This window comes from Magallana gigas, chromosome 8 (assembly GCF_963853765.1).
Source record: "Magallana gigas chromosome 8, xbMagGiga1.1, whole genome shotgun sequence".
Lineage (NCBI taxonomy): Eukaryota > Metazoa > Mollusca > Bivalvia > Ostreida > Ostreidae > Magallana > Magallana gigas.
The window spans coordinates 26,700,091-26,725,511 of record NC_088860.1 but is presented as its reverse complement, the minus strand read 5'-3'; the positions used below and the strand labels follow the sequence as shown (position 1 = coordinate 26,725,511).

Below are 25,421 nucleotides of genomic sequence, written 5' to 3'. Positions count from 1 at the left end.
AATCCCCTTGGACAGCCTGATATTAATAAAATTATCAAGTCAGTTCTTTAATGTCATATACATGTACAAATGTATATAGTTTCCAAAGCAAATCCCACGTAAACTTTATTTTGAGGCCGACTTAGTCCATCTGATACGACAGAGTGTGTGATTGGGTAGTTTAATGAAGAAATTTAGGAATTATTTATTTTAGTTAATAATATGACTTGGGCATTGCCTTGTTTAGGCAGCTGAAATATTACTTTAAAGCCATGCATGAATTAATAATTGGACACTCCATCATACTATTGTATCTCCATGGCCAGTGCAAATATATGACGATATGGAAATCACTCAACAGTTTTGTTATCATTGCAATTATACTCTTTGATTTTCTTAGGAGGAATAATTTTTATACTTTTTTTGAGAATTTGCCTCTATGAACATTGATAATATACAGAATAATGTTATTACTTATGATTTTATTTTTATCATATTCTAGTATGTATATGTAAAATTTGGTTATCTTGTTTTGGGTTTTTCATTTCATTTTTTTTTGGTCTTGTATGGGTCTTCATACATGGACTTCATACATGTACATTTATATTCATCATTTCCAACATATTGTTACCCCCCCCCCCAATGATTTATTTAAGACCAGTTTAGCAAGACATATGATTATAATCAGGTAACTGTATTCCTTATTGTGTATAAAATGTCTTGAAAACGGGAGCTCTTTCCAATTAAGAATTATGTTAAGATCTAAATTCTAAAAATTTGCTACAATTAATTGACGATGATTTACATGTTTTTATTTATTCTGAGCATTGTTTCGGTAATTTTCATTAACAAATCATTCCTAAATTTACAAAAAAATTAAATGTATAAACTTTTCGACCATCGCACAATTAATGAATAAACATAAAATATCAAAAATAAACCTCACTAAAAAGTCTAATTAAGAATCTGTATCGTCATTTTTCTAAAGAGCGCCCATTTTTTGCTCTAAATAAATGACAAATTAAATACAACAAAACAAATTTGTAATGAATGATATATTTTATTACAATTTAATAGTAGATATAAACGAATAAAATTCATATAACAGCTGGAAAAGAAAAAGGGGAGGGAAGGATACAGCAAATGCCTATTTGGTTTAGTCGTAATATACTGTTAAAATTTTTAAAGAAAAATTTATACCTATATTCAGTTTAGACTATTTTAACTAATTCTAGACTAATTTTGCTCTAACCACTGAGTCACTTCGGTTACAACAAAGTGTGTTGTTTGAATGTTATATGTGACTTTGGCCTCGAATTTACAGACTTTATTTTTCTAAAACGTTCAATTGTTGGGGCACAAAATGACATTTCAAAAGTAAGTAGGTCATCTCTCCACGTTTTCGTTGATTGAAATCGGTTTGATTATCATTAAACCTCATTTAAACAATGACAAAAATATGGAGTTCAGACCCATTCTATATAAGGAAAGGTACTGAGGTTCTAAAATGCCACTATTTGGAGGTTTTGATTTTGAGGATTTGGAGGGTTTTCGCCACTGTAAATCAATCTATTCTAAATATCTAACATACATAAAGTGTAACAAACCGATGTTCTTTTTATTTATTTAAAGATAATTTATCAGACTTGTTGATATTTTAACTTTGCAGTATCTTATCCCTCTTCATATAGGCATATTTCTCGCCTTCTTCTTTATTTAATTAAGGACATTTCAGAAAACATAGAGTTTCCAATGATATTGAATTAACATTACACAATGCTGAAACAAATCTTGATACTTTATGGAGGCAGGAGGCATTAGAAATTAACACAAAAAAGTTTGTTCAGGACATACCTCACGTTGCTTTGTTTGTAACACATTCATAGTAAAACTTAAAGGAAAAGAATTTTTTTCAGAGATTGTCCACAAACCAAAAACATGTTCAATCACAAAATTATAAACTTGTAACTTTAAACATGTACATACATGAATATATTATGATTAAACCTTCTTATAAAAGTTTAAATAATACTTTTCGATTATATAGATAGAATAATTGGATAAAGTGCATATCGCATAAGACTGATATTATATACAATGTACCAACTGAAACGATTACATGGTTTGAACACGAGAATTTTGGAAAAGCAAAGCTTAGTAAACTTTAGAAAAAAATAACCAAAACCTTGATGATTTTAATGGCGTTTAGTAATGTTAATCACCAGCTTTCTTGTCAACTTCCCATAACTTGTATGTAGTGATGGTATCCTTTTCTTCTTCTGCTGCATTTGACGTATCTGTGTAAGACCTGAAAAAATTGCAGGGTAACAAAACTAATAATTATCTAAATAGTTCAGCTATCACTGCCGTAGTCTGTTTCAAACATTGTAACACTAATTTAATTATTATACATTAAATATTCTTAGATGTTACAATCGCAAGAATTCTCGGTCAATAAATTTTATAATTTTATCTATTAGTAATGCTTTGGCATGAATAGTAACTACTTGTCGCGTTTTCTATTATTAAATAATGTTGGTTACTATTTTATTTGTTCCTTGACACATGTATGATATTACTTCTTTACTAATTGATTTGTCTTGAATGCAATATTATTCAGTAATCAATATATCAATCAATCAGCTGCCCTCTATATCGTTATTGCTTAGGATAAAATACCTGTAAACTTTTTTGTCCTTTCATTAGCAGGAATCTCTTCTTGTCCTGTTCTGAGATGTGACGACCGACTCTCCTTGGAGTGGCTCCTTAACTTTAGATCTAGAAACAAAACTATAGCTATCCGACACATATTCTTTTGATCCGCATGGTTTGTATCTAAACAAATGAACAAAAGCATGAATATGTTCTTACAAAACTCCCCCCCCCCCCCCAACTCATAATAGTAAGAGCATTTACCAAATATAAAATACCTGTACATAATTCCATCCGGCTTGTAATAGACGAGGCTTTCATCATCTACCGAAGAATCCACTTTCTTAGCTGTATTCACATCATACCTTTGCAATGTTGTTTTTCGAGTTCCTATTTGGGAAACATCATATTTGATATCCCCGTTTTGGAAAGATTTGACCACTGGTCTCATCTCAGGTGTCTGAACACCAGCAGCAAATTTTTGTTTTTGTTCATCAGAGCGATGGTTTACTCTGCTATATTCATATTCAAGAAAGTCGTCGCTCGTTTCCCCTGATTTTCGAGAGAGTGTTCTATGAAAATGTTTTTCTGGTTTCTCTTCGACTATCTCAGCAGCTGACCGCCTGATAACATAGATGCTTTGACATTCTGGTTTCATTTCCATTTCAGTGCTCTTGCTAGACTCTACAATGGTTAATGTGTCCGGCTTAGCTTGAGTGGGATTTCGAGCTGACCCTGAAACTAGTGGTATACAATCTGCAGTATTCATGACTTCACCACAATGTTGACACGACTTTTTATTTTCTGCGATAGCCTTCTGTTCATTCATTTGATAAGCATTTACCCGGCTTTGCTGTTCGCTCTTTGAATGCCTTAATATTCTTGCATGATGAACTTCACCCCCGTCTCTCATCGTTTCGCCTGCTGTATATGATTTATAACTCGGTTGTGTTTCATTATCATTTGCATATTGGATGATAAACCCTTTCGCAGAGTCCGTTGAAATCATTTCTTTATTCTGAATGTTACTTCCAAGATCAATCTCCTTCTCAGACTTAAGTATTTTTCCAACAGCATTGTCGGATTTTTCATCAATTTTCTCTGCGTCAACCTTTCCACTGGTCTTACTAACAAAAAGGCCTTGTCGAGAGTAGCCACTTCCATTTTCTGATGCCTTAGGGTTTGAAACGCCATAATTTTCCGACAGGCTGTGCGACGTTGTATAAATTTTCATTTTGTTTTCTGGAATCCACTCCGTTATTATTTCATATGATTCATCACTGCTTTCCTTTCTCTGTATTCCTGTCGCCTCATTAGAATATTTCGCATGTGGCTGCTCTATTCTAGTAGGCAATGAACTAATTTCATTCTCTTCATATTCGCTTTGCAACCAAATCATTTTTTCTTGTTCTTCAAGGCTCAATCTCTTTTTATCTTTGTTTTTCTCTGATAAATACACCGCGTTGTCTAGCAATTCAATGCTTGACTCTGTTGGATTGATTTTTGGGGAAAGCTCCGCAATTTCTTCTCTTGCCGCACTAAGCGTTCTTGATTGTGTTGTTTCTCTTTCCTCAGCTATGGCATGACCCATGCTACCCAACACCACTTGCCTTGGGTTATCCTCGACATCGTATACTACATCTTGGTGCTCACTTGTTGTTGCTTGGCTGGTCGAAACAGTTAAGCATGATTTGGCAGAGGACAAAACATTCGTTTCATCATCTCTTTGATATCCAGAGATATGGCTTTGTTTCATGCAAGTTAATTTGTCTTTATTGTTATCAGCAATGTCATTCTGCGTTTCTCTTGAGTGTAAGTAATAAGCTTCTGTTTGACAGCTGCTGTCTTTAAAATAATTTTTCTCACTTGTGTTACGGCTTTTAAGCATTACTCCATGTAATTCACCATGACTCGTACAGTATGAACAAAGGTATCGGCTTTCATTTGACTGATCATTTTTCGAGAAGCTAGTATTTATTGTTTTGATCGTTTTCTCATGACTTTGATTTTCTGCATATCTCGTGTTGATCATTGCTTGACTTCTATCCGTAAACGTTTCATGTCTTTGGAGTTTATAGTCTGCCGACTCTTTATGGTTTTCCTTTTCTGATATTTGGTACAAAGAAAAGCTTGATTCATGTTCTGGAGCTGACATACGTACTGCTTCATTGACCAAAGGTCCATCAATGAATTGGTTTCCATGTTCGTCATTCGCTGAAAAACTAGTTTTTCTTCTATAATTAGTCTTTTCTATGTGATCTGTTCTGATTTCATGAGTGGTGCGAGCAAACGATCTTCCACTTGTTTCATCAGAAAACCCTTGTACAACTTTACCTGTAGTTGTTTCCTGGTAAAATGGAATGCCTGTGTCATGGGTTTGTTTGACGTCACGATTTGTTATTTCTCTTTCATGCGGAATGGCTTGGTTATGCCCTTCGTACCTAGATATATACAATAAATATTTTAAAAGGGTTTTCATCGATGTTTACATCTTAATCAATCATTTTGAAATTATAATTCTCATTTTTAAAATCAAACAATGTTTGTCCATGTGTTTACACGTACCTGTACATCCTCCAGGCAGGGTTTTCTCCAGTCCAGTGATGTCTGTATGCGGAGGTTCCGGAATCGTCTAAGAATACAGGATTTAGTACAGCTTTTTTAGACTTCGTTTTCCAATCACCTTTGCTCTGCTCAGCTGATATCAGATGATTGTACCGCTTCTTCTTCTTGCGCCGTCGTTTGCATCTGTAATTATAAGAATATCTGTCGCTGAATTAATGTTCTCAATTAAAAATTTAATCTTTAGTTGGTGTAAAAATTTAAGATATAGTTAAGTTAAAAGTATGGCTTGTGTGTCACTATTACGTATGAATATATATGTTTTACCCTACCCGAAAATAAAACATATGCAACAGATGATGGAAAATGAAATTCCGGAAAGAACAGATGTAGAGATGACTGCAGCTTCTAATGCAGTCGATGCCGAAGATCTTATGCACGAGTTACTTGGTACCGGAGGGATTCGCTCTGAAAGAAAATGAGTACAACATGTAAGTATGATCTTCAGTGCTGAACGTCCATCTTTACTTCAAATTATTACTTTAACATTTATAGACCAAACTCCTAAAAAAATATATGTTTGAATTTTAAGAAAGGAATTTGTTACTGACCTATAAAACATAGATCTCTTCTGTTAACAATTTCACAAGAAGCACACACAGTGGTAAGACGTTCTATAGCAAGTTTGCAGTTTTTGTCTTTTTTTGAAGATCCTCCAAGTACAAATTCTTCAATAGTGGTGTAATGTGAGACTGGTCTTGAAATGCATTTCTTGCTTGATACTTTTGTGTTGTTATCGATGCTTAAAAGTAATCCACTTTGCAGACTCCACATCATCTGTATACGAATAAATTCATCCATCTGAACGCTGGATATGGAAACAGACCATTCGTGCCTACTGTTGCTAGCTCTGGCATATAGACTGTCATTCTCGAGCCAAATAGCGTATCCGTAATGAGAAACTTCCTCTCCGCCAGTACTGAAAACAAAACAGGTGCTTGCGCTTCTTGTTAGTCTGACATCAAGGTTTATAGTTATACCAAGTGGATTCTTTTCTGCATCACCGAAACAAGTACTTGTTTTTACTAAATCGCCCATTGACAGGTACTGGTTTCCATCCAGCATGAGAGCTTTCCCTCCTGAAGAACCAGTTGTTATTGCTGGATAACCAGTCCCCCCAACTAAAACTTTGGAATCCTTCGTCAAAACAAAGGGACCAGAAATATCTTGAAAATCGTAACTCTTCTTTGGAATGTCTTTAACTGCAAATCATGTAAAGTAGACCAAGATAAAATGTATTGTTTACCACATGGATAACATTTATCAATGTCATTTCTTAGAAATATTGTAATGTATCTTTAAATGAAGTTGTTTATAATAATTGGACGAGAATAAAAAAAAACACATGAGAAAAACTTAATAAATGAGAAAGGTTAAATGAGAAAGGTGTGTTTTACAGCAAAATCATTATTTCAGGTATCATTGTTTATATCAAAGACCTGTTTTTCCATTAACTAACCATTTAAAGTAGACCACTGAATTTTAGAGAGTGTAACGTTGCAAACTTCCAATTGGTTCCTGGGATTCACAAATCCATGGTCCAGACACTCACCATTAATTTTGCAGATATTATTCTATACGAATGCACTGATAATTTCAATGGGGCAAACAAGTACAAGAAGAGAAAAAGAGAAACGTGCTAATGATGAATTCAAAATTACACCAATAAAATTGTATTTATCAAATGATCTTATAATGCATGTTAGGAATTATGTTTATAACAAATTAAAATAGCTCGTTCCTTTTATTTCTAATTTCAAAAGAAACAATATTTTATAATTAGCCTATGCATACCCTTGTTGTACACCAAGAACTGTTGCATTGGTGACAGTTACTGTTGAAAACAATGTATTGTTTGTATTCACTGGTTATTTCTCCGTCGTTGCTGACTGCAATTTCATACAATGCTACATCTGGAAGAGTGCACTTGACTATTTCACTGTTAAGATACGCCGCCTTTATTGTTTTAACATCTGAAATAGGATCCAGTCTCAGCTGAAAAAAAAATGACAAAATAAGGTTTAAAATTGAATAGAGAAATTCAACATAGGTTTACCTAATTATAAGCTATTTTCAAATGAATATTGAATATAAAAGTAAAGCTCTTACAAATGATAAAGAAGTAACTCAATTTTTAGGCGTATACAAAATTTTGAAATGCTTGATTTAAACGATTTCAAATAATACCTACATTCAGTACTTTATAGTGGCATGTAAGATTTTCAACATCAACAAAGTTCTCGCCGTATAATCTGACAGAGAGACACTCTGAACAAACAGCGTCACACGGCTCTCCATCGCCAACTTGATCAAACTGTGGTGGCACAGTACTGTTGACGGAGCAATCGTCTCCAATCCAGGGATGAAAGCACTGACAAAGTCCTGATAATAGGAATTCATAAAAAAAGACTTTTTTAAATGCAACAATGAAACGCCACGCATTTCCTTAACACGATAACGATACGATTACAGTTAATCTCTCTCTCTCTCTCTCTCTCTCTCTCTCTCTCTCTCTCTCTCTCTCTCTCTCTCCTCACCTTCAGTACAGTTTCCGTTGCCCTGGCAGTTGTTTGGACAGATGAGGTTGGTAATACCCGGTGGTGGACCAGCCTCCTCTGTCTCATTGCTCCACTGGTCTGTGTCCGTCTCCACTATGGTAATACATTCTCGTAGCAAATTGACAAGGCTTTCCTTCGCCCAATCAGTACTGTCTGTAAGCTTTTAAAGAACAAGAAAATTGCTGGATGAAAACGAGTCCAAAGACAAAGCTCAAAAAGTTCATTTACACTTGTTTTAATCTATACTTCTATATTAAAATAATAGACTCGAATTTTTGGGCTTTAATACCGAGAAATCGGAAGAGTACTGTCTTTTGTTTTCTATATTCTAAACATCATTGGTACTTGAAGATTACCAATTTGTTTTTATTTTTTATCAATCAAGCTTCGCTAATTAATAATCAACAAAAACATTTTTTTTTAAAATCCACAAATCATCTGGATTTTTTGGATTTTAACAATCTTGCGCTTGCGCATTACATTCACCCTAAATCACGGGAGGCTCTTTATTAGTTTATGCTTCCACAATATCACATTTGCATGGATAAACTCCGAAACGATAATACAAATACGTGTAAATTTTCACTATTGGAAACATGCAATAAATTCTGTTCATCAAAGAAAAAAACGGGAGGTAACTCTAACTCAGTGCATTTAATATGAGAGTTCCGAATGTCAACATGGTATGTAAATTCGAAGCGAGTAAAAACGTTGATGAAAAAGTGTTGAATTCTTCAATGATTGAATCAAATTTTTAGATGAAAGGTACTTACAGCCTCAAAATGGTTTGTTATGAATAATTTGACTGTTATTTTCAATGCAGCTTCATTAATTTTCTCCATAATCGTTTAGGAGCGATTCTCACGGCAATGTTTTGCTACATAACGGGTAAATGGGAGGCATTTTAACTGTGGTGAAGGCCTGTCCCGAGACAAAGATTATTTTAACTAAGCAGAGTGAAGTGAAATTAATAGCATTATTGTAAGCTTAAAGCTTGGTTATGTAAATGTCATCAATACGGTGTGTTGATGTATCTATTTTGTAAATGTCCGATATCATATGCATTGTCAACTCAACCCGTGCACGTACTGATCAAAGTCTAGTATAATATTATAATAATCATTGTAATTGTTCAGGCCAGTTGATTGTCGCATTACGTCATCAGGAGCTTTCCGGAGTATTTTACCATAATCGGTTTTAAAACCAATTTTTCTTGCCTTTAAATTTTGTTTTTTACACAGATTAAGTAATGTTAAGTGAAGTGACAATAATCTATATCAGTTTATAGAGCATTTTAGTTGAAATCGCGGAATTCAATGAAAACTGATAAATTCATACAAATGCAGTCGTGTTTATACACCATATTTTTTTTTTTACCTAAAGTTCTAATTATTTCTTTGCATATGTCGAGAGGACACATAATAAATTACAAACGTTTCCATTTTGAGTGGATTTGAACCTTTAATTAAAACGTTATAGACATTTTCAGTTCATAAACTGTATTTTTCCGATTACAATTTAAGGTGGAATGCTACACCAAAATGTTATTTTATAGATCGTTAGAGTATCATGTTTAAAGCAAATTGACATTGTTCAAAGAAGGATATATGCCCTTAATTTTTCATACATTTTTTTTTGGCATTTTTTACGAAAAGATGGAAAATTTGTTTTGGTTGCAAGTAAATTTTTTCATATAAAATTATTTATGAAAATAGAAAACATCTTTTGTTCATACTTTTCAAACCTACTGATAAACTTTTTTAAAGATGCGTGTATTATGGAGAAAGAATATAAGGCAATCACTTTTTATAAAGAAATTGAATCAAATTGACGAAATTTTAGAAATATTGCTAATTTTCAAAATTTGGCCGATCCCGATTAGAGACAAAAAAATGAAAAATCAACAGTATTTTTTCATGTGCAGAAAAGAAATCAATTGGATTTTTAATTGTTCTCCTAATTTACAAGCCATATTACAACCAAACATCCTAGTTTTGGGGTGAAATTGTTATATATTTAAAATTTCTATCATTCAAGTCGGGATCAGTTTAATTTCGATCGGGTGTGGTTCAATTTTGAAAATTTGCCTTATTTCTAAAATTTCGCCAATTTGATTCAATTTGATTTCTTTTTAAAGATGATTGCCTTGCATTTCCTTTCTATAGAATACGTTTCTTTAGAAAATTTTATCCATAGGTTTGAAAAATATTATTAAAAAAAGTTCTTAATTTTCATAAATATTTTTTTTCAATTAAAAAAAATAAAACGTCTTTTTGACATTACTGGACATGATTTATTAGATATTTATATTATGCATTTATTCACATCAAATTTTAAACTCAGCAATGCGTTACTTGCAAACAAAACAGATTTTCTATTTTTGCGTAAAAAAATACAAAAAATTCGTATAAAAAATTAAGGGCATATATCCTTCTTTGAACAACGTTATCTTGCTTTAGAAATGATACTCTAACGATCCATAAATGATGATAAAATGGACATTTAAATACAAATACTTTCAACTTCAAGTAGCCTTTAATTCTTTGATTGAGAAGATAAAAAAGGGGATTGTGATAACTAGTAATTTCTGTAAAGATTGCCTTTATATATGGAAAGCAGAAAATACATTTATTTGATATTAGACTGGGGAGCAGTCGTTGCTATCTCGGACTGTGTATCTGTGTTTGCTCCCTCAGCATGAAAGATATTTGCAACATATCAATATTTAAGTTTAGATTTGTTGTTTACATATTGAATTTAAATCTACACAACAGTTAAACGGATAAAACTATAAAAAAAAATTAAAGGTGATGAAACTCTAATGAACTTCGTAATCTTCAAACTTAAATATCACTGTAAAATATTCATGTACTATCAATGAAAAAAAAAATCAGAATTCTACGTTGAAAACGGAATCATAACAGTATGTTGATACCATATGATTGCTAAAAAAGTGAAATAACCACTCGCCTGTATGTCAGTAATACAGCCTTGCAGTATAGGATTTAGATCTAATCCTGGCAGTTTCGTACATAATGCTCCTGCTTTGTCACTTCCCAAAAAATCTTCACAAGTTTTCTTTGCCATGTCCTCTGTGATATTTTTTGGGGTAGGCCATATTGGGTCCTATAATTTGGAATAGAAAATAAAGGCAGGTTGACTCTTGATCATACAAGCGAAAACTATGCTATTGATGTATGTTCAAAATACATATATTCTTTATCAAAAAGCATCAGTCATGTATCATGGACACCAGTTTCATGTTTAAGTTTGTTTTTTTTGGTGTCACTGTTTATCATCAAGTTATCCTTAAGCATTTATAAGCATAGCACATACAGATAAAGGGTGCAATTTCATATTACAAATATTTTTAAATTAATGATTTATTTGTAATCAATACTGGTCAAAATAATTGATAATTAATTTAAAAAAAAATAAACAGACAAAAATAATTCCCACCCTATATAGTCATTACTTAAATATATTATGGATCTTAAAAAAATAAACAAGTTATGTAAGAGATACTGGCACTGTACCAGTTATCGGCTATAATTTTACGTTTTCTTCTCGTGTTTCCTTATTTCTTGATATATTGGAATAAAACTTTTCATACCTTAAATTGTGAACTCCTTATTTATCCATCGGTTAGATTATATCATCATTTAGAACCTAAAACATATTGTTTCTGGGCTTTTTAGGAAGCCCCGAATTTGCCTAGGTTTTATGATTTACTGTACCAGTTATCGGCTTCGTGATAATAACATAGTAAAATCCTTGTACATGTTGATTTTATATTCTGCAAAGTGTTGATTGAATTATGTCCCTTGCGGGGTCAGCCTATAGGTCGTAGGGGTAATTATACATAAATTAAACTCATTAAATTATTCTTTAATCATGATAGGTAATACACACAATTGTACGCTAATCAATGCATAATTATACAATCAGGTGTTCAACTGCGCCATGAATCTCTCGGAATTTAGTGAGTTCCTTTTCTTTATAAATGTTATATGTATTGATATTATATGTCAAATCAAAGAAGGGATATAATTATGTATCACAAAGAGGTCATATTCTATTTTTAACTTATTACGTCACTTCCCTCTCAGCTGAAAGTGCAAAGATGTAAATCAGCGGTAAACACTGATCGTTAAAGCTCAGGTTTAAAACATATTGAAGAAAGTTTTCAAGCAAACTTACTTTTCTTTATTAGAAACAGATGACTGAATTAAAAAATCTCGGATATTCGCGTGCTATAGACCCGAACCCTCAGTTAAGCCGATAACTGGTCTTAGCCGATAACTGGTACAATACCAGTATAGTTGATTCACACACGCTAACATCAAATTTTATTTCATTTTCAATTTTTTATCAGCTCATGTAATTACCATAAGATTTAATTGCAAAACTTATTTATGGTTTAAAAGAAGGATAGGTATACCTCAACATTGTTGTGTTATGACGAAAAATATTTTTTGAGTGTATGTGTACAATAAATACCGGTGGCATATGCTCTGGGTCAAACTCAAATGAGTCTGACTTCCGAGGTGACACGCATCGAAGAGGAGGGGACTCGGCATCTTGTATCAAGTCTTGCGTGATAAGTTTGACTCCTAAGAGAGAAAAAAAGTTTTTATAGGTAGTTAGTTATCAAAACTAGGGCGAAATTGTTTCAAATTGAAGACAGCACCTGGGTTCCAGGCAGTATCATTTTCACATAGCCGTCAAACCCCATAAAAAGTGCATAAACGATAGTTCAAGTGTATGTACATGTATACGCATTTAGAAATTTGTCTTTTTTGTATTATGAAACACTAAATAATTATGTAGACTTTAACGGAACAACTTTGTCAATTTTCAATCTACAATCCCTTCTTATTATAATACTTAGCTGGAGTTTAACCCAGACCTTTTTGTCCATTTAAAAGTCCTTTCCTCTTCTGAATCTCAGCACATGTCATCACATCTAATCCTTGCTGACAAACAGCAGTTTGTCTCTCCATACAATCGCAATAAATGCCCTTTTCAGCGATGCTGGAAGTTGATGTCCTGCAATCACCTCTAAATAACGACTCCTCCTCAGAAACCCTTGATAAATTCGGAAAAAGTTATGAAAACAGTGAAATTAAAAAAAAATTGAAATTTCTTTTTGTTTATCAGTTTGTTTGATTTTTTGGGTTATTTTTTACAAAATTACCCAGTTTTATTTATAAATTTTTTTATTGTTAAACAAGGTGTTTTAAATCAATAATGATATCTTTTGTTAAAAGCATCGATTACCTCCAAGACAAGGAGAACTCGTTCGGCTGTTTGCCTCCTCTTGTGTACAAATCACCATCCCTTTTCATCAAATCGTTATTTCTGTTTCCATCAAATGTCCCACAAAGTCCTAAACAATAAATTATTTTGTCTCTCTATTTCATTAATCTTTTCCCACTAATATTGGTTTTCTTCTTTCTCAAAATGTATATACTTTCTCTTGGAAATTTTAATGTATAGACAATACGTTAAAGAACTTTGAGTTTGAGTTCGTATTATGAGAAAAAAAATATCAAAACTTGACGAAAATATTGCCAGGAACTCCATGCCGATTTTATGACACGGCCAAGGCATACTGCTAGAATACCATAACAAATCATAGTAGTTTCCGGTCAGAACTTTATCACAAATTCTACTATTTATGTGTATGAGAGAGAAAGAACTTTTTTTTCATACTTTTTAGGTCACAATGGTTCAAAAGTTAATGTCTTTAACTGGTCTCAAACATTTTTCAAAAGTTTGTGTTTCCTTGCAATTAATCTTTTGAACAATATTTTCTCTGACCTCTTATTTCTAAGGTATAGTTAATGTTTTGTAGGAATTACTTTTAAAACTGTTACTATATTTTTGTCAAAACACGTTAATAATGTGAAGGAAAAATTTGCCGCAAATAGAATCGAATGAATAAACAACAAGTGATGACATTATATTCGTTATTTCTATTATTGGTTTATCTATTTTAAAAATATTCATTTCTTCATTCAAACATTGTCTTTCAAAATTCTCGTGATCTTTACATCCCATGATATCCGCTAGAAGACAAAGACCACTTACCTTCTGTTTGATTGAAATCAAACGTGGAGGCTACTACTTTAACATTAAGGAAACGTTGATTTCTGGCCATCGCTCCAGTCATTATCATGGTCCTTGCTCCGTTTGGTAGTACAACCTAGTTAAATCAAGTAATACTTAAACATCTTTAAGAAGGTACCATTTTTAAGAATCCAGTTATAACGCCAGCATAAAAAGCAATCTAAAAGACTTTGATTTCCTATTAACAGCCGTTAAGAAATCTAATGAATTATAAAACTTTATGGTAACTGGTTTTTTTTTTTTAAAAAACACTCGTTAAGTGTATAAGTTTATAAAGGCAGTTGGAGTCAAGGGAGAAAATTAACGTCCAGTTCTTCTTATCTTCTTATTTTTTACCGTTGATCTTACAATTTGGGTCAGGGCATCTCTTTCAAGTAAGCAGTATTTTGGTAAAGTCTAATCAAGATATGAAAATGGAAATGTATGTAAGGTTGTTTTTTGTGTATATATGCCATGACCTTGATCTTTGACAAAGTCTTTAAAGGGACTTAAACACGATTTGACTTTAGATTTTCAAATTTTATTTTTTCCATTTTCAATGTTTATACGGATAAATATAGAATTTTATAATGCTATATCAAAATTTGAAAGTCAAATATCAAGTTATAAGCAAGATACAGAGTTCATAATTCTTTGTTTTGTAAACAAAGCTCGAATATTGTCATTTTTACATATGTGTTGTATTGGTGTAAGTTTCACTCAAATGTCTCTTCTTTTGTTGATAATAGAATTTATGGAGATATTGAATTAGTTTAAATTGTTTTTAACATGTCATTTTGTCCACGACGTGGTAATTCTTTACATTACATTTTTGTATACAACTATAAGACTCGAGTTTTGCTTACATAACAATCAATTCTTACCTCTGTATCTCGCTTGTAACTTGACTTTAACATTCAATATTTTGGTCAATCATTTAAAATGCACCAGTAAACCATTTTGTACATAAAAAATAAAAATAAAATTTTTGATCTAAAATCGTCTCCAAGTCCCTTTAAACGAAGCCAATTACCACCCTATACCAACATTCAATATTTAGGTAAATTTAAAGCCAGTTTGAGTCAACTGAATATGAATACTACTATGCTTTGGACAATGTTGTTAGACAGATCACTACTAATTAGAGGGGGCCCCACATACCGGGTTTCCTGCAGTCAATATATACACCACATGCATTAAAACAAGATTGAAAAACCTGAAATGTCAAAATAAGACTGCCAAATCTGCGTTTTAAATGATTATGAACGATGATTTCAGATAGATGAAACAACCTCGAATGTTTTTCCTCCGTTATGTGAAATAACCTCAGTTCCCGGGGTGAGTTCTCCATTCAAATACATCTTTATGGTAAAAATAGTTCTTTTCGTGGATGCCCCTCTTGAGGGTCCGCAAACATCAACTAGGATGACGTCATTACCGGACTTTACCGCAACTGCACAATTGCAAGCGGCTACTAAGTTACATCTACGGTAATAGGTCCGCACCTAAAACAAAGTTATGTTTAAAAAAATTCTATATCCAATTTTAATTTTTTTGAATTTTTTTTTTTTGGAATTGGATATAGAATTTTTTTTAATGAAAACTGGGTAATTGGGAAAAGTCTTTGGAGGTCTGACTGTGACTGTTAACTCATAGGTATCCAAATATGTGCAAACTTCCTCTCTGTTATACTAGAGATTATCCCAATTAAAATATAACGTTTGCTACCCATTACACCATTACATGGTACTGAATTGCACAAATATTTCATCGATAGGTAACAATGTATCTCTGTAAACCGTCATCTGTCGATAGCGTCTACCCATCATAGCCTTGACAAATGTATGCTTCTACTTTACAAAATATAAATTGTCTTAATTTTCTTGATTATAATAATTGTACAACTATACAATTTACTCAAGTTATATTTGTAAAAACTTGAATTAGAATATTTTCATGTGCAAATTCTTTAACCAATAATCTCGTAAGACTTGATTTCGGTAGCCTTAAAAATCTTTCTTCTCTTTAGATATTTATTTTTATTTGAACGAATGCATAACCCGTAATGCATAAACCATACCTCATAGGGCAGAGTTTTGTGTTTGTACAAAATAAATTCACCCTCCAGGTAGTTGTCATAATATCTACAAACCAATGTCATTAATATTTAGATACATGTACAAAGATGAATCGAAAACGTAAAAGTCACAAAAAGACATTATTTAGTGGAAAAAATCTGAGTATTGATGTACCTTCCATCAAATGTTGTCATGTGAGGGTCGTTTATAGATGAACATGTTGCTACCCTATCTTCATCCACAACAGTTAGCTAGTGTACAACAAAAGATATTAAAGTACGACAACTTTAAAATAATAACTGTGTTCTAGGCACACCAAAAAGTATTTTACTTAATTGAAATATTAACTCAAAAATGTAGGCAGCACATGTCGATCTTCGGTGATATCATTTAAAGGTTTTCAGCTGGAAACATGTATATAGTTAGAAGTAAAGGTACGTATCACTTAATTTAGAAGAAATAAAATATTCTTTGCAATTATATCTATTGAATTGTGCTTATGATAAGCAATTTAAATCAGGCTCCGTCACCGGAGAGTTTTATGGTCCAACAGCCAGATCTTACCTCCACGGTTGAGATTAATTTTGTGACATTTGAAGCGGTAAAAAGAACTCGTATATTTCTGTTTTGGTTTCTGTCTATTATGCCGTCGAGTGCTGCCTTTACAGGAATCAACACTCCAGACGACCACGTGTTCATTTGGTACGTGCACGCTTTGGAGTGCGGACTGAACATACCAAATACTGCTTGACTGACGGGGACATGAAATCTACCACAGGTCATTTCTCGTCCTAAAAGGTACAAAACATATTTTCATCTTATCCAATGATACTTAGAACCATTTTAACAAGAGCTTGGACTTTGGGTAGTTGGTGTCAAACAGCAATGTGACGTAGGCCTGTCTATTTCATGAAGGCCACTTGGCCATTGCACTTTGAAATCAACAAGATTTGTCTGGGTTTTGAGCTAAGACTACGCAATCAGTATATATTTCATTTGAAACCAGCGTCATTTTTAACTCGTTTTGAGCATCAAATAGATAGTTACGTCCTACTGAAAGTCCAAGATCTTGTTATAATGGTTCTAATGGAGCGAATAAGAAACCTTTTCTAATTTACCAGGCAAACTAACGGTCAATTTCTCGCACTTTGAAAACGCGAATTTGAATTATTGATAAAATAATTCAAAGTATGCAATCTTTAAAAAAAATATGACTCAACAAAAAGAAGAATTTAAGTGTAGAAAGTATATGCCACCTCTCACTAGTTCGATGGAGACATGTGCGTTACATAGTTCGATGTTATCTCGGTGACTTTGTTCACAAAACAGTTGTAGGGGGACTGTACTGGTGACATTGATGTAGGCGGGGCCTGAGCTCTCAGCCACCGTGATCCGGGACTCGCTAGCCACCTGTCATGTGAAAGATAAACACATCATTATTCATGCAACCTCACATTTCGATCAATAAGTATTAAGGGGAAGTAATTCACATATTATCATATACATCATACCTGGACCTTTGCTGTGATAACGTTGCTTTCGCCAGGAGATCCTCTCATACTGCAGTTTCCCGGCATGCATGGGGTTACGGCACATTTTATCTTTTATTTGAAGAAAAAAATATATAAAATAAATCAAAAGATATCGGTTTGATTCCAGGTAGCGTTCACTAATTTTGGAGAAGATGAAAATCTGAACAAGAAAATATATAGCGTAGTGTTATCACAGGCAAAGACACTGAAAAATGTAAATATATAATGATAACAGCGGATTATTATTTTTGCATTCTGAATTTAGTGTTAAGCAACATTGCATTGTACAATTATACCTGATCTTCTTGCTTTAACAATGGTAAATCTCTTTCGTGCAGTGAACTTTCTGTTTCGTCAGTGAATGTGTGATCTTGGATAACTCCATCATTGAGATACCACTCCAATAAGAAATCGACATCCGAAATATTGGAACTAAAGGTACAGATAAATCTCGTTTCATTTCTGGGGGCCTCCACTGCCATTGTCAAAACAGGGTCGTTGGTCAAATGAAATGCTAAAGATATAATGAATAGTTAATGGAAAATGTTAGTAGATGTGCATAGCTTGTGTTGTTTCATTTTATATCTATACTACTATATTAAAATAATAGACTCGAATTTTTGGGCTTTAATACCGATAAATCGGAATTTTAAAGAGTAGTGTCTTTTGTTTTATATATCTTAAACATCATTAGTACTTGAAGATTACCAATTTGTTTTTATTTTTTCTCAACCAAGCTTCGTTAATTAATAATCAACGAAAATTCCTCAAAAAAATCCGGAAATCATCTGATTTTTTTTTTATTTTACAATTTTGCGCATGCACATTACATTCACGCTAACTCATTGGAGGCTCTTTATGTTTCCACAATATCATACTTGCATGGATAAACTTGGAAACGATAAAACAAATTCGTGGTAATTTTCATCGGAAATTTTTTCTGTTCGTCAAAGAAATATACGGGAGATAATTCTAATACAGTGCATTTACTATAAAAAAAATCCCGAGAGTTTCGAATGTCAACATGGTTTGTAAAAAAAACGTTGTTGTAATATGTTGAATTCTGCAATTATAGAATTAAACTTTTTGAAGAAAGGTATATAAAGCTTCAAAATGGTTTGTTATGAACAATTTGACTGTTATTTTCAATGCAACTTTATTAATTTTCTCCAAAATCGTTTTGGAGCGATTCTGCGGTTTTCTGCTACAATACGGGTATATAGGAGGCATTTTAACTGTAGTGAAGGCCTTTCCCAAGACACAGGTAGATTATTCCAACTCAGCAGAGTGTAGTGAAATTATTAGCATTATTGCAGACTTGAAGTTTGTTATGCAAATGTCAACAATATACGGTGTTTCGATATGATGTATCTATTTTGTAAATGCCCGATATCATAAAACTATGCAATGTCAACCCGTGCACGCACGGGTCAAAGTCTAGTTTATTGTAAAACAGAACGTTAAATAGTAGAAAATATTTTTATTTTAAATTACCTTTTTTTCAATCATTGACCAAGTGATTTTTTTTAATTTAAATGTTATGTTAAGGATCCCAATACATACTATTGCGTTCACACATCACTGATATATATGGTATATATCCTAAACAAGTTATGTCATGCCATTTTCCTTTGTCTTGAGCGAGCACTACACAGTCCTCTGCCCCATTGTTCGGTTGACCTCTTACTGACAGAGAGAAATAAGAAAGCATGGGAAGATTAGTGCTTGTGTTTACCTACTCCTTACAAAATTGCGACCAACCCATAGATTTAAAGAACTAATATTATTTGACTGCTCCGAGACTATATATATATATATATATATATATATATATATATATATATATATATATATATATATATATATATATATATATATATATATATATATATATTAGAGAGTTGGCAGTTGAAGATATTGATATTAAATGTATCCTTAAATAGTTTAGAATAAGATTAGAATAGATTAAAGACAAACGTAAAGATTTTTAAAAAAAATCAACAACAAAAACAACTCCTAAGAACCACTGATTAACGTTCTCTTTGCTATGAGTACAGTTTTTACTAATAGAAAAGGGGTAACCTCGATCCCAGTACGTATAATTCCAAGGTAACGTTGTTCCTGCCCATGCCCATTCTCCGTTTTGGGGCCCATCAAATCCACCAACCCACAGATGATAAGAGTTATATAAACCTGCCGAACAGACGATTTTTTTTTAAACCTGGATGTCAATCTATATTGTGTACCAATCGTGAATAAAGTTATTCATTTATAGCATTCAATCAATAGAATAATTTAAGATTTCAATCACACAAATTATCAACTGACCATTTACGTATGTCTGCTCAGCATCGTTCTCAATGTTGACGAGCGTTGCGGAGTTTGACTGACAGAGCTCGAACGAGCTTGTCCACCTCAGCGTTCCGGGAAATCTTTTGTAGCATCTTCCTTTTCTCGTACTCCATGTTTTGTCGCAAAAAAATAAAGTAACTGAAAGAAAAATTATCAACACTTTGATTGTAGGTACATGTACATGTTTTGATACTTGTTATTAATCATTCAAACCAGGCCTTTGGTGGCTGCAATTAATGTGTGTAACATTAAAAATTCAATTCAATTTTTAAAACTGAATAAAATTATTTAAAAAAACAATCCAATGGTACGTATAAAATTTTGATATTTTTAATTTCTTTATGTTTTCATTTGTTTCTATCTTGACAGTTACGTTTATTACATTTTTTTTTCAATCGTTTAATTTACGTTTAATGTTCTCCTAAATTAACACTCACAACCCACCTTTTCTTTTACAGACAAATGGCCGAGTGTGGCTACATGGGAGGTCGTTCCACATGCCGTTTGCCCTGATTACTCCGCAGTGTTCATTATTCCCGGAGTTATCGGGCTGATCTGTTCAAAGCAGTAAACTTAAAATCATTCGTCAACTTACGTTATATGTTATAGAGTCCACTCATAATAATTTTACAGGTGCAATATTTTACCTAAAGTACTCCATTTGCATTTTTTAAGGCAAATACAAACTAATCCATTTTTCTCTTTGTGGTTTAAATAATTTTTGCCGAAATAATATTTCATCTCAATTCAACATGTCATTTTAAAAAAAAATATACATATAGTTATCTCTGGTTTCGATACGGCTTCATAATCATTTTGATTCGTTGTTGATAGATCTTCATTGAACGATCACTCGATGCCTCTTGATTCAAATTCTTTTACATTGCATACCACGAATACCGTTTGTGTTAAAGTACATAATATGGAATTCGTAGATGCTAATCTTTACTAGATCCACCAAAAAAGTGTTACCGGGTTTAAGTCTCGTTTTCTCGGTAAAGAAGGAAGATAATTCTGTATTTTCGAAACTGTAATCTCAAGGTAATATAACATAGCCATTGTATGAAATTGTCCTAATTATATTAATAAAAAATATTAATTTCATAATATTAAAAGACACATAGGACATTAGTGTCTATATAAGAGGTCATGCATGTATAAATAATAAAAGCTTATATGTGTTAAGAGTCATTGTGATAATCCATGCAGTGCCATTAGAGGGTAAGAAAAGCATGATCACAATTTGAGCCATTAAAAAAATTAAATCTGATAATTCTTTCATAATATCGTTGCAGACAATATACATGTATATATTTTACATAGCATCGATTTATAATTACTTGAGTTATGTTGATTTGAACCGATGTATGTGAATACTAAAGTCTTAAAATAATGCCATTTCTAGATATTCAATGCCTTGATAGTTTGATTTTTAAAATTTTCTTTGTGTTAATCAAAATATTTAAATTGCCTAAAGTTGAAAATTGCGCTTTGCACAATTGTATTACATACGAGGGTTGATCCAAAACTAATGCCACAGCTACGATAAAATCGTGTAAAATTCAGGTAAAGTGACAAGAACTTGTACTTTGAGATATCTACCTAATTCAATTCAGATCTGTAAATGTTAATGCGTTATGATAAATATTACTGAAGATAATATATTTTGTAGAGCATAAGGTAACGATAGTCGCCGCACGCTAGCGACGTCATTTCTAGATCTTTGGCGTTCTTGTAGAATTTCGTAACTTAGTGCTCTGTAAAAATTGGCAACGATGCTCTATTTTACATTTTTTTCCATTATTTATATATAAAGTAAATAATTACTCTTTTTGTAATCGATGGTGTAGTATATTGGATATTATTATAGTGCGGTCAGTTTGTCGAAATCTCTAAGAAGTCATGAACGTAGCTTTATGATATAGCTCATGACGTAAGAACCTTTTTTTTAACTTTCTTTCAGAGCGTATATCCTCTGTCTATTTAATTTATTTATTAACATGATATATGCTTTTATTAGATTTTTGAACCACGTTAAGGGTACCCTGTTCACTCGCTCTCAATTTAAGTTGATATGTCAATTCCAGTACATTATCTAATGATTTCTATCCATCGAAGCAAAAATTGTCTCGTATCACTATTTGCATGTCCAGTCTTTTCATTTCTTAATCTGGAAACAAAAGGCATTGCGCATTGCGTAGATATCCGAAATTGACGGTAACGTTCCTTTTTGTAATTAAGAAAATTATCCCCAAAAAAAAAACTAAATTGAAATTGCTTTTTTTGTTGACAATTCAATCAGTGGGGATTTGTGCCATCTTATTACCCCATCTTCGTTTTTTTTAACATCGTTTCTAGAATCTAGCATTGACGGAATATTCTTCACAAAATGTTGAATGTCGAAATGCAACAGAAATAAAGAGCTCAGAATTTTTTGTTATGTAGACTGGGCTCCTGCTATTTTATAGTTACATAGGTGATATTGGCAAATGTTTCATTTATCTCGGTGTTGTTGTGGGTTTGTTGTTATTGTTGTTCTTTGGGGAGTTGTTGTTGTTTTTGTGGGGTTTTTTTTTCTTCAAAAAGTTTAATATCACAATTATCACTTGTCAGTGTTTCAAAAAAATAGGGATTTTACAGTTAACATAAGAAAAAGTGTCCGGACCCAGTATCTTGTTTGTACATAAATCTCGACTTTTGACATTCAAACGCTGTCAATCATAAGAAATACAACGAAAATTATTCTAGACATTAAACAAATAGAATATAGAACATTTATTTAAAGGTGGAACGTTAACCACATCTGATTTTTAAAAATTGAAATGCCGTACGTGTATCCCACTTGGTAAACCCCCAGGGCTGGGTGCTGCTGTACCACAGCCATCTCCATGCACAGTCCGACGCCCCTATCCAAAACTCGCCTCCATTGGTTAAATCTGCAAAGCAATAAACACCATTCAAGATGAACATCTATAAGATATGTCATATGAATTATAACTTTAACATGTAATCCATATTTTATAAAAGTTTTTATGTTGAGTATTGGTAAATATTATTCTGCAAGAAAGTCTACAAAGTGTACATTGATTGAAATTACTTTGCAGAAAGGCTTGCTCGTCTGCGTTTTCAATGTCTGTTAGGAATCCATTGTCTGACTGGCACGTCTTGAAGGCGTACATCCATCTCATCTGTGACGTATAATATCGGTAACAGCTGTCCCCATACCGGACCCAGTCGCCATCACACGACTGTGTCATCACCCGGTGTTCTAAAGAATGTTTAATTAATGATATATATAGGGAATTTTATGAATATGGGATGAAAAAAGTTTTGAAAATGTACATTATTTATGCAGCCAATGACAGCCTGGAAATAAATTGTTTAGAGAATATAAAATAGAGATGTTGCCTTATTGTCCTAGAGAACTCTGAATTTTTTTAAACAATAAAATTCTTTGTTTGGTGATTCATTCGGGTTATGAAGGTAGCGACATTGCAGGAAAAATACATAACCCGCATTAGCGGGTTATGTAAATTTTTCCTGCAATGATCGCTACCTTCATAACCCGCATGAATCATCAAAGAAAGCGTTTTATTGTTTATATTAACATCTTTCTTTAACTAATTTATAAACTGATTATAAAAAGTTAGTAAAATTCCCTAAATTACTGTTAATGTACAAAAGTACGTTAGCTGAAAGAAACAGTCAAATCGTCTCCTGTGAGACTTTGAGTCTGGCATTGTCATGATTATTTCGTGCAGTCCGGGATTTTACTAAGGTCGCTGAAGATTCAGACCAATCGATAAACAGGGCGTGTCAATTTCAGTTCTGTCACTTTCAGCCGCTGTAGATTTCGACCAATCGATAAATAGGGCGTGTAGATATCAGTCTGGGTGTTTCTATAGAGCTATGAATTAACTATAAGTTTCCGTAAGAAATAGAGGAAATTATGCTTGGTAGATGTAAATGTATATTTATGAATGATAAGATACCTATCACATTCTTCTTTCACCGATGAAAATTTAAGCGTATATTTCTTTTCGGGAATTTTTAAAGCATTATGAACTGTACTTTTTTTGAATTTTATTTTGCTGCAAAAAGCTGCTAGCATGATAAGTCTGCATATAACTTTAACTTTTATGATAAATAAGGTTAGATAAAAATCATTAAATTTTGTCAGAGGAATATTTCTCTTTTAAGGAACATATAGCAAATCAATTTTTGTACAGGACGACAATAATTAAATTTTGCTCCAATTAAGGCTTCTAAACGGCCTTTTCCAAAAAAAATGGCAAATAGGAATTGAAATACTCTGAGCATTCCGTTAATATGTTTGGAACACACGGTATATCTATGGTTGACCTACAACTTTGCCACTGAAAAATGAAAAATCCAAAGTGAACACAGTAATTCTATCTTGGCCCAAACTGTAAAAATGGAGAGTGTTTAAGAGAAAACCATAAAAATTGCAACAGTTAGTAAACACTCTAACATGATGAGTTTATATATATATATATATATATATATATATATATATATATATATATATATATATATATATATATATATATATATATATATATATATATATATATATATATATATATACATATATACATATATATATATATATATATATATATATATATATATATATATATATATATATATATATATATATCTTGGAGTGTTTACATAATAAATACGTTGAGGTACATGTAGTTAAAACACTACACAATGGATTAAATATTCAATACATGTACAACTTTTTATGTAATTAAAGTGCGCCTAAAATTTACTTCAATAATTTACGATTTTTATTCAAGTAAAAAAAAAGGTTAAATTATATGTGTACACCGTTGCAATTTAACTCATGACAATTAATAGATTATTTTATTATTACTGATGCTTACCTTGGCTCAAAACGCAAATCAACTTAGTTGAGATGAATATCACAAAACCTATAGTCTTGCAGCTGCAACACATCCGATGCATCTTCTTTTCTATGTCGCAACCCTTCTGTGTCAAAGAATTGTTAAATTTTGTATTTTGAAAACGGTCGTTCTATTTATACAAATTTTAAAACAGCCCTTCGAATGAAAACGTCAATCAAAATTTCTTTTAATTTACTTATTGCGTGGGTTCGACCGAGCTATATTTAAAATGGGTTTATATTTCAAGATGACCGTATTATCAGCTACCGAAATTTGATGAGAGAGAGAGAGAGAGAGAGAGAGAGAGAGAGAGAGAGAGAGAGAGAGAGAGAGAGAGAGAGAGAGAGAGATATTTTCTTAGAGCAATTGCATAGAGATTCAACAAAAATTTCGCCATCATAATCTTTTAATCAGATTCATTCAAATGTGTCGCTCACAGAAATTTCAATTTTAACCCATGCTAACAGGATGGTTTTTAATTATCCTTTATATATAAATGATATAAATTATGTTTAACATGTTATTGACATGACTGTTTGCTGATGACAATTCTCTACAACATGCCTTATATAATATATCAGATATTGAATCAAATTTAAACCG

At 32.3% G+C, this 25,421-nt stretch overlaps 2 protein-coding genes across 2 annotated transcripts in view; one reads left to right on the top strand and one right to left on the bottom strand.

Annotated features, from left to right (window-relative positions):
- LOC105333731 (F-box/WD repeat-containing protein 4) overlaps positions 1–25,421 on the top strand; it is a 116,066-nt gene that overhangs the window by 77,028 nt on the left and 13,617 nt on the right. The window lies entirely within an intron of this gene.
- LOC105322925 (uncharacterized) lies at positions 1,052–24,918 on the bottom strand. The gene is made up of 29 exons (XM_066069167.1): positions 24,798–24,918; positions 22,982–23,152; positions 22,716–22,820; positions 20,329–20,439; positions 19,861–20,022; positions 19,615–19,725; positions 19,096–19,218; positions 17,829–18,046; positions 17,512–17,601; positions 17,257–17,410; positions 16,565–16,791; positions 16,175–16,251; positions 16,003–16,066; positions 15,215–15,427; positions 13,905–14,019; positions 13,092–13,200; positions 12,721–12,899; positions 12,312–12,424; positions 10,782–10,937; positions 7,791–7,971; positions 7,445–7,635; positions 7,048–7,248; positions 6,713–6,827; positions 5,805–6,455; positions 5,526–5,661; positions 5,197–5,379; positions 2,910–5,072; positions 2,659–2,814; positions 1,052–2,287 (listed from the first exon to the last, which is right to left on the bottom strand). The coding sequence occupies exons 1-28, from the start codon at positions 24,877–24,879 to the stop codon at positions 2,682–2,684; spliced, it is 6,534 nt and encodes a 2,177-aa protein (XP_065925239.1). The 5' UTR covers positions 24,880–24,918; the 3' UTR covers positions 1,052–2,287; positions 2,659–2,681.

Excerpts from the sequence above, each read along its gene's own strand:
- LOC105322925 (XM_066069167.1), bottom strand. The coding sequence starts at position 24,879 with ATGCATCGGATGTGTTGCAGCTGCAAGACTATAGGTTTTGTGATATTC. Across the intron at positions 20,023-20,328 it reads ATTTGTCTGTAAAAGAAAAG|TTACTTTATTTTTTTGCGAC; the intron begins GTGGGTTGTGAG and ends TTTTTCTTTCAG. Across the intron at positions 12,900-13,091 it reads GAGTTCTCCTTGTCTTGGAG|GGTTTCTGAGGAGGAGTCGT; the intron begins GTAATCGATGCT and ends GAATTTATCAAG.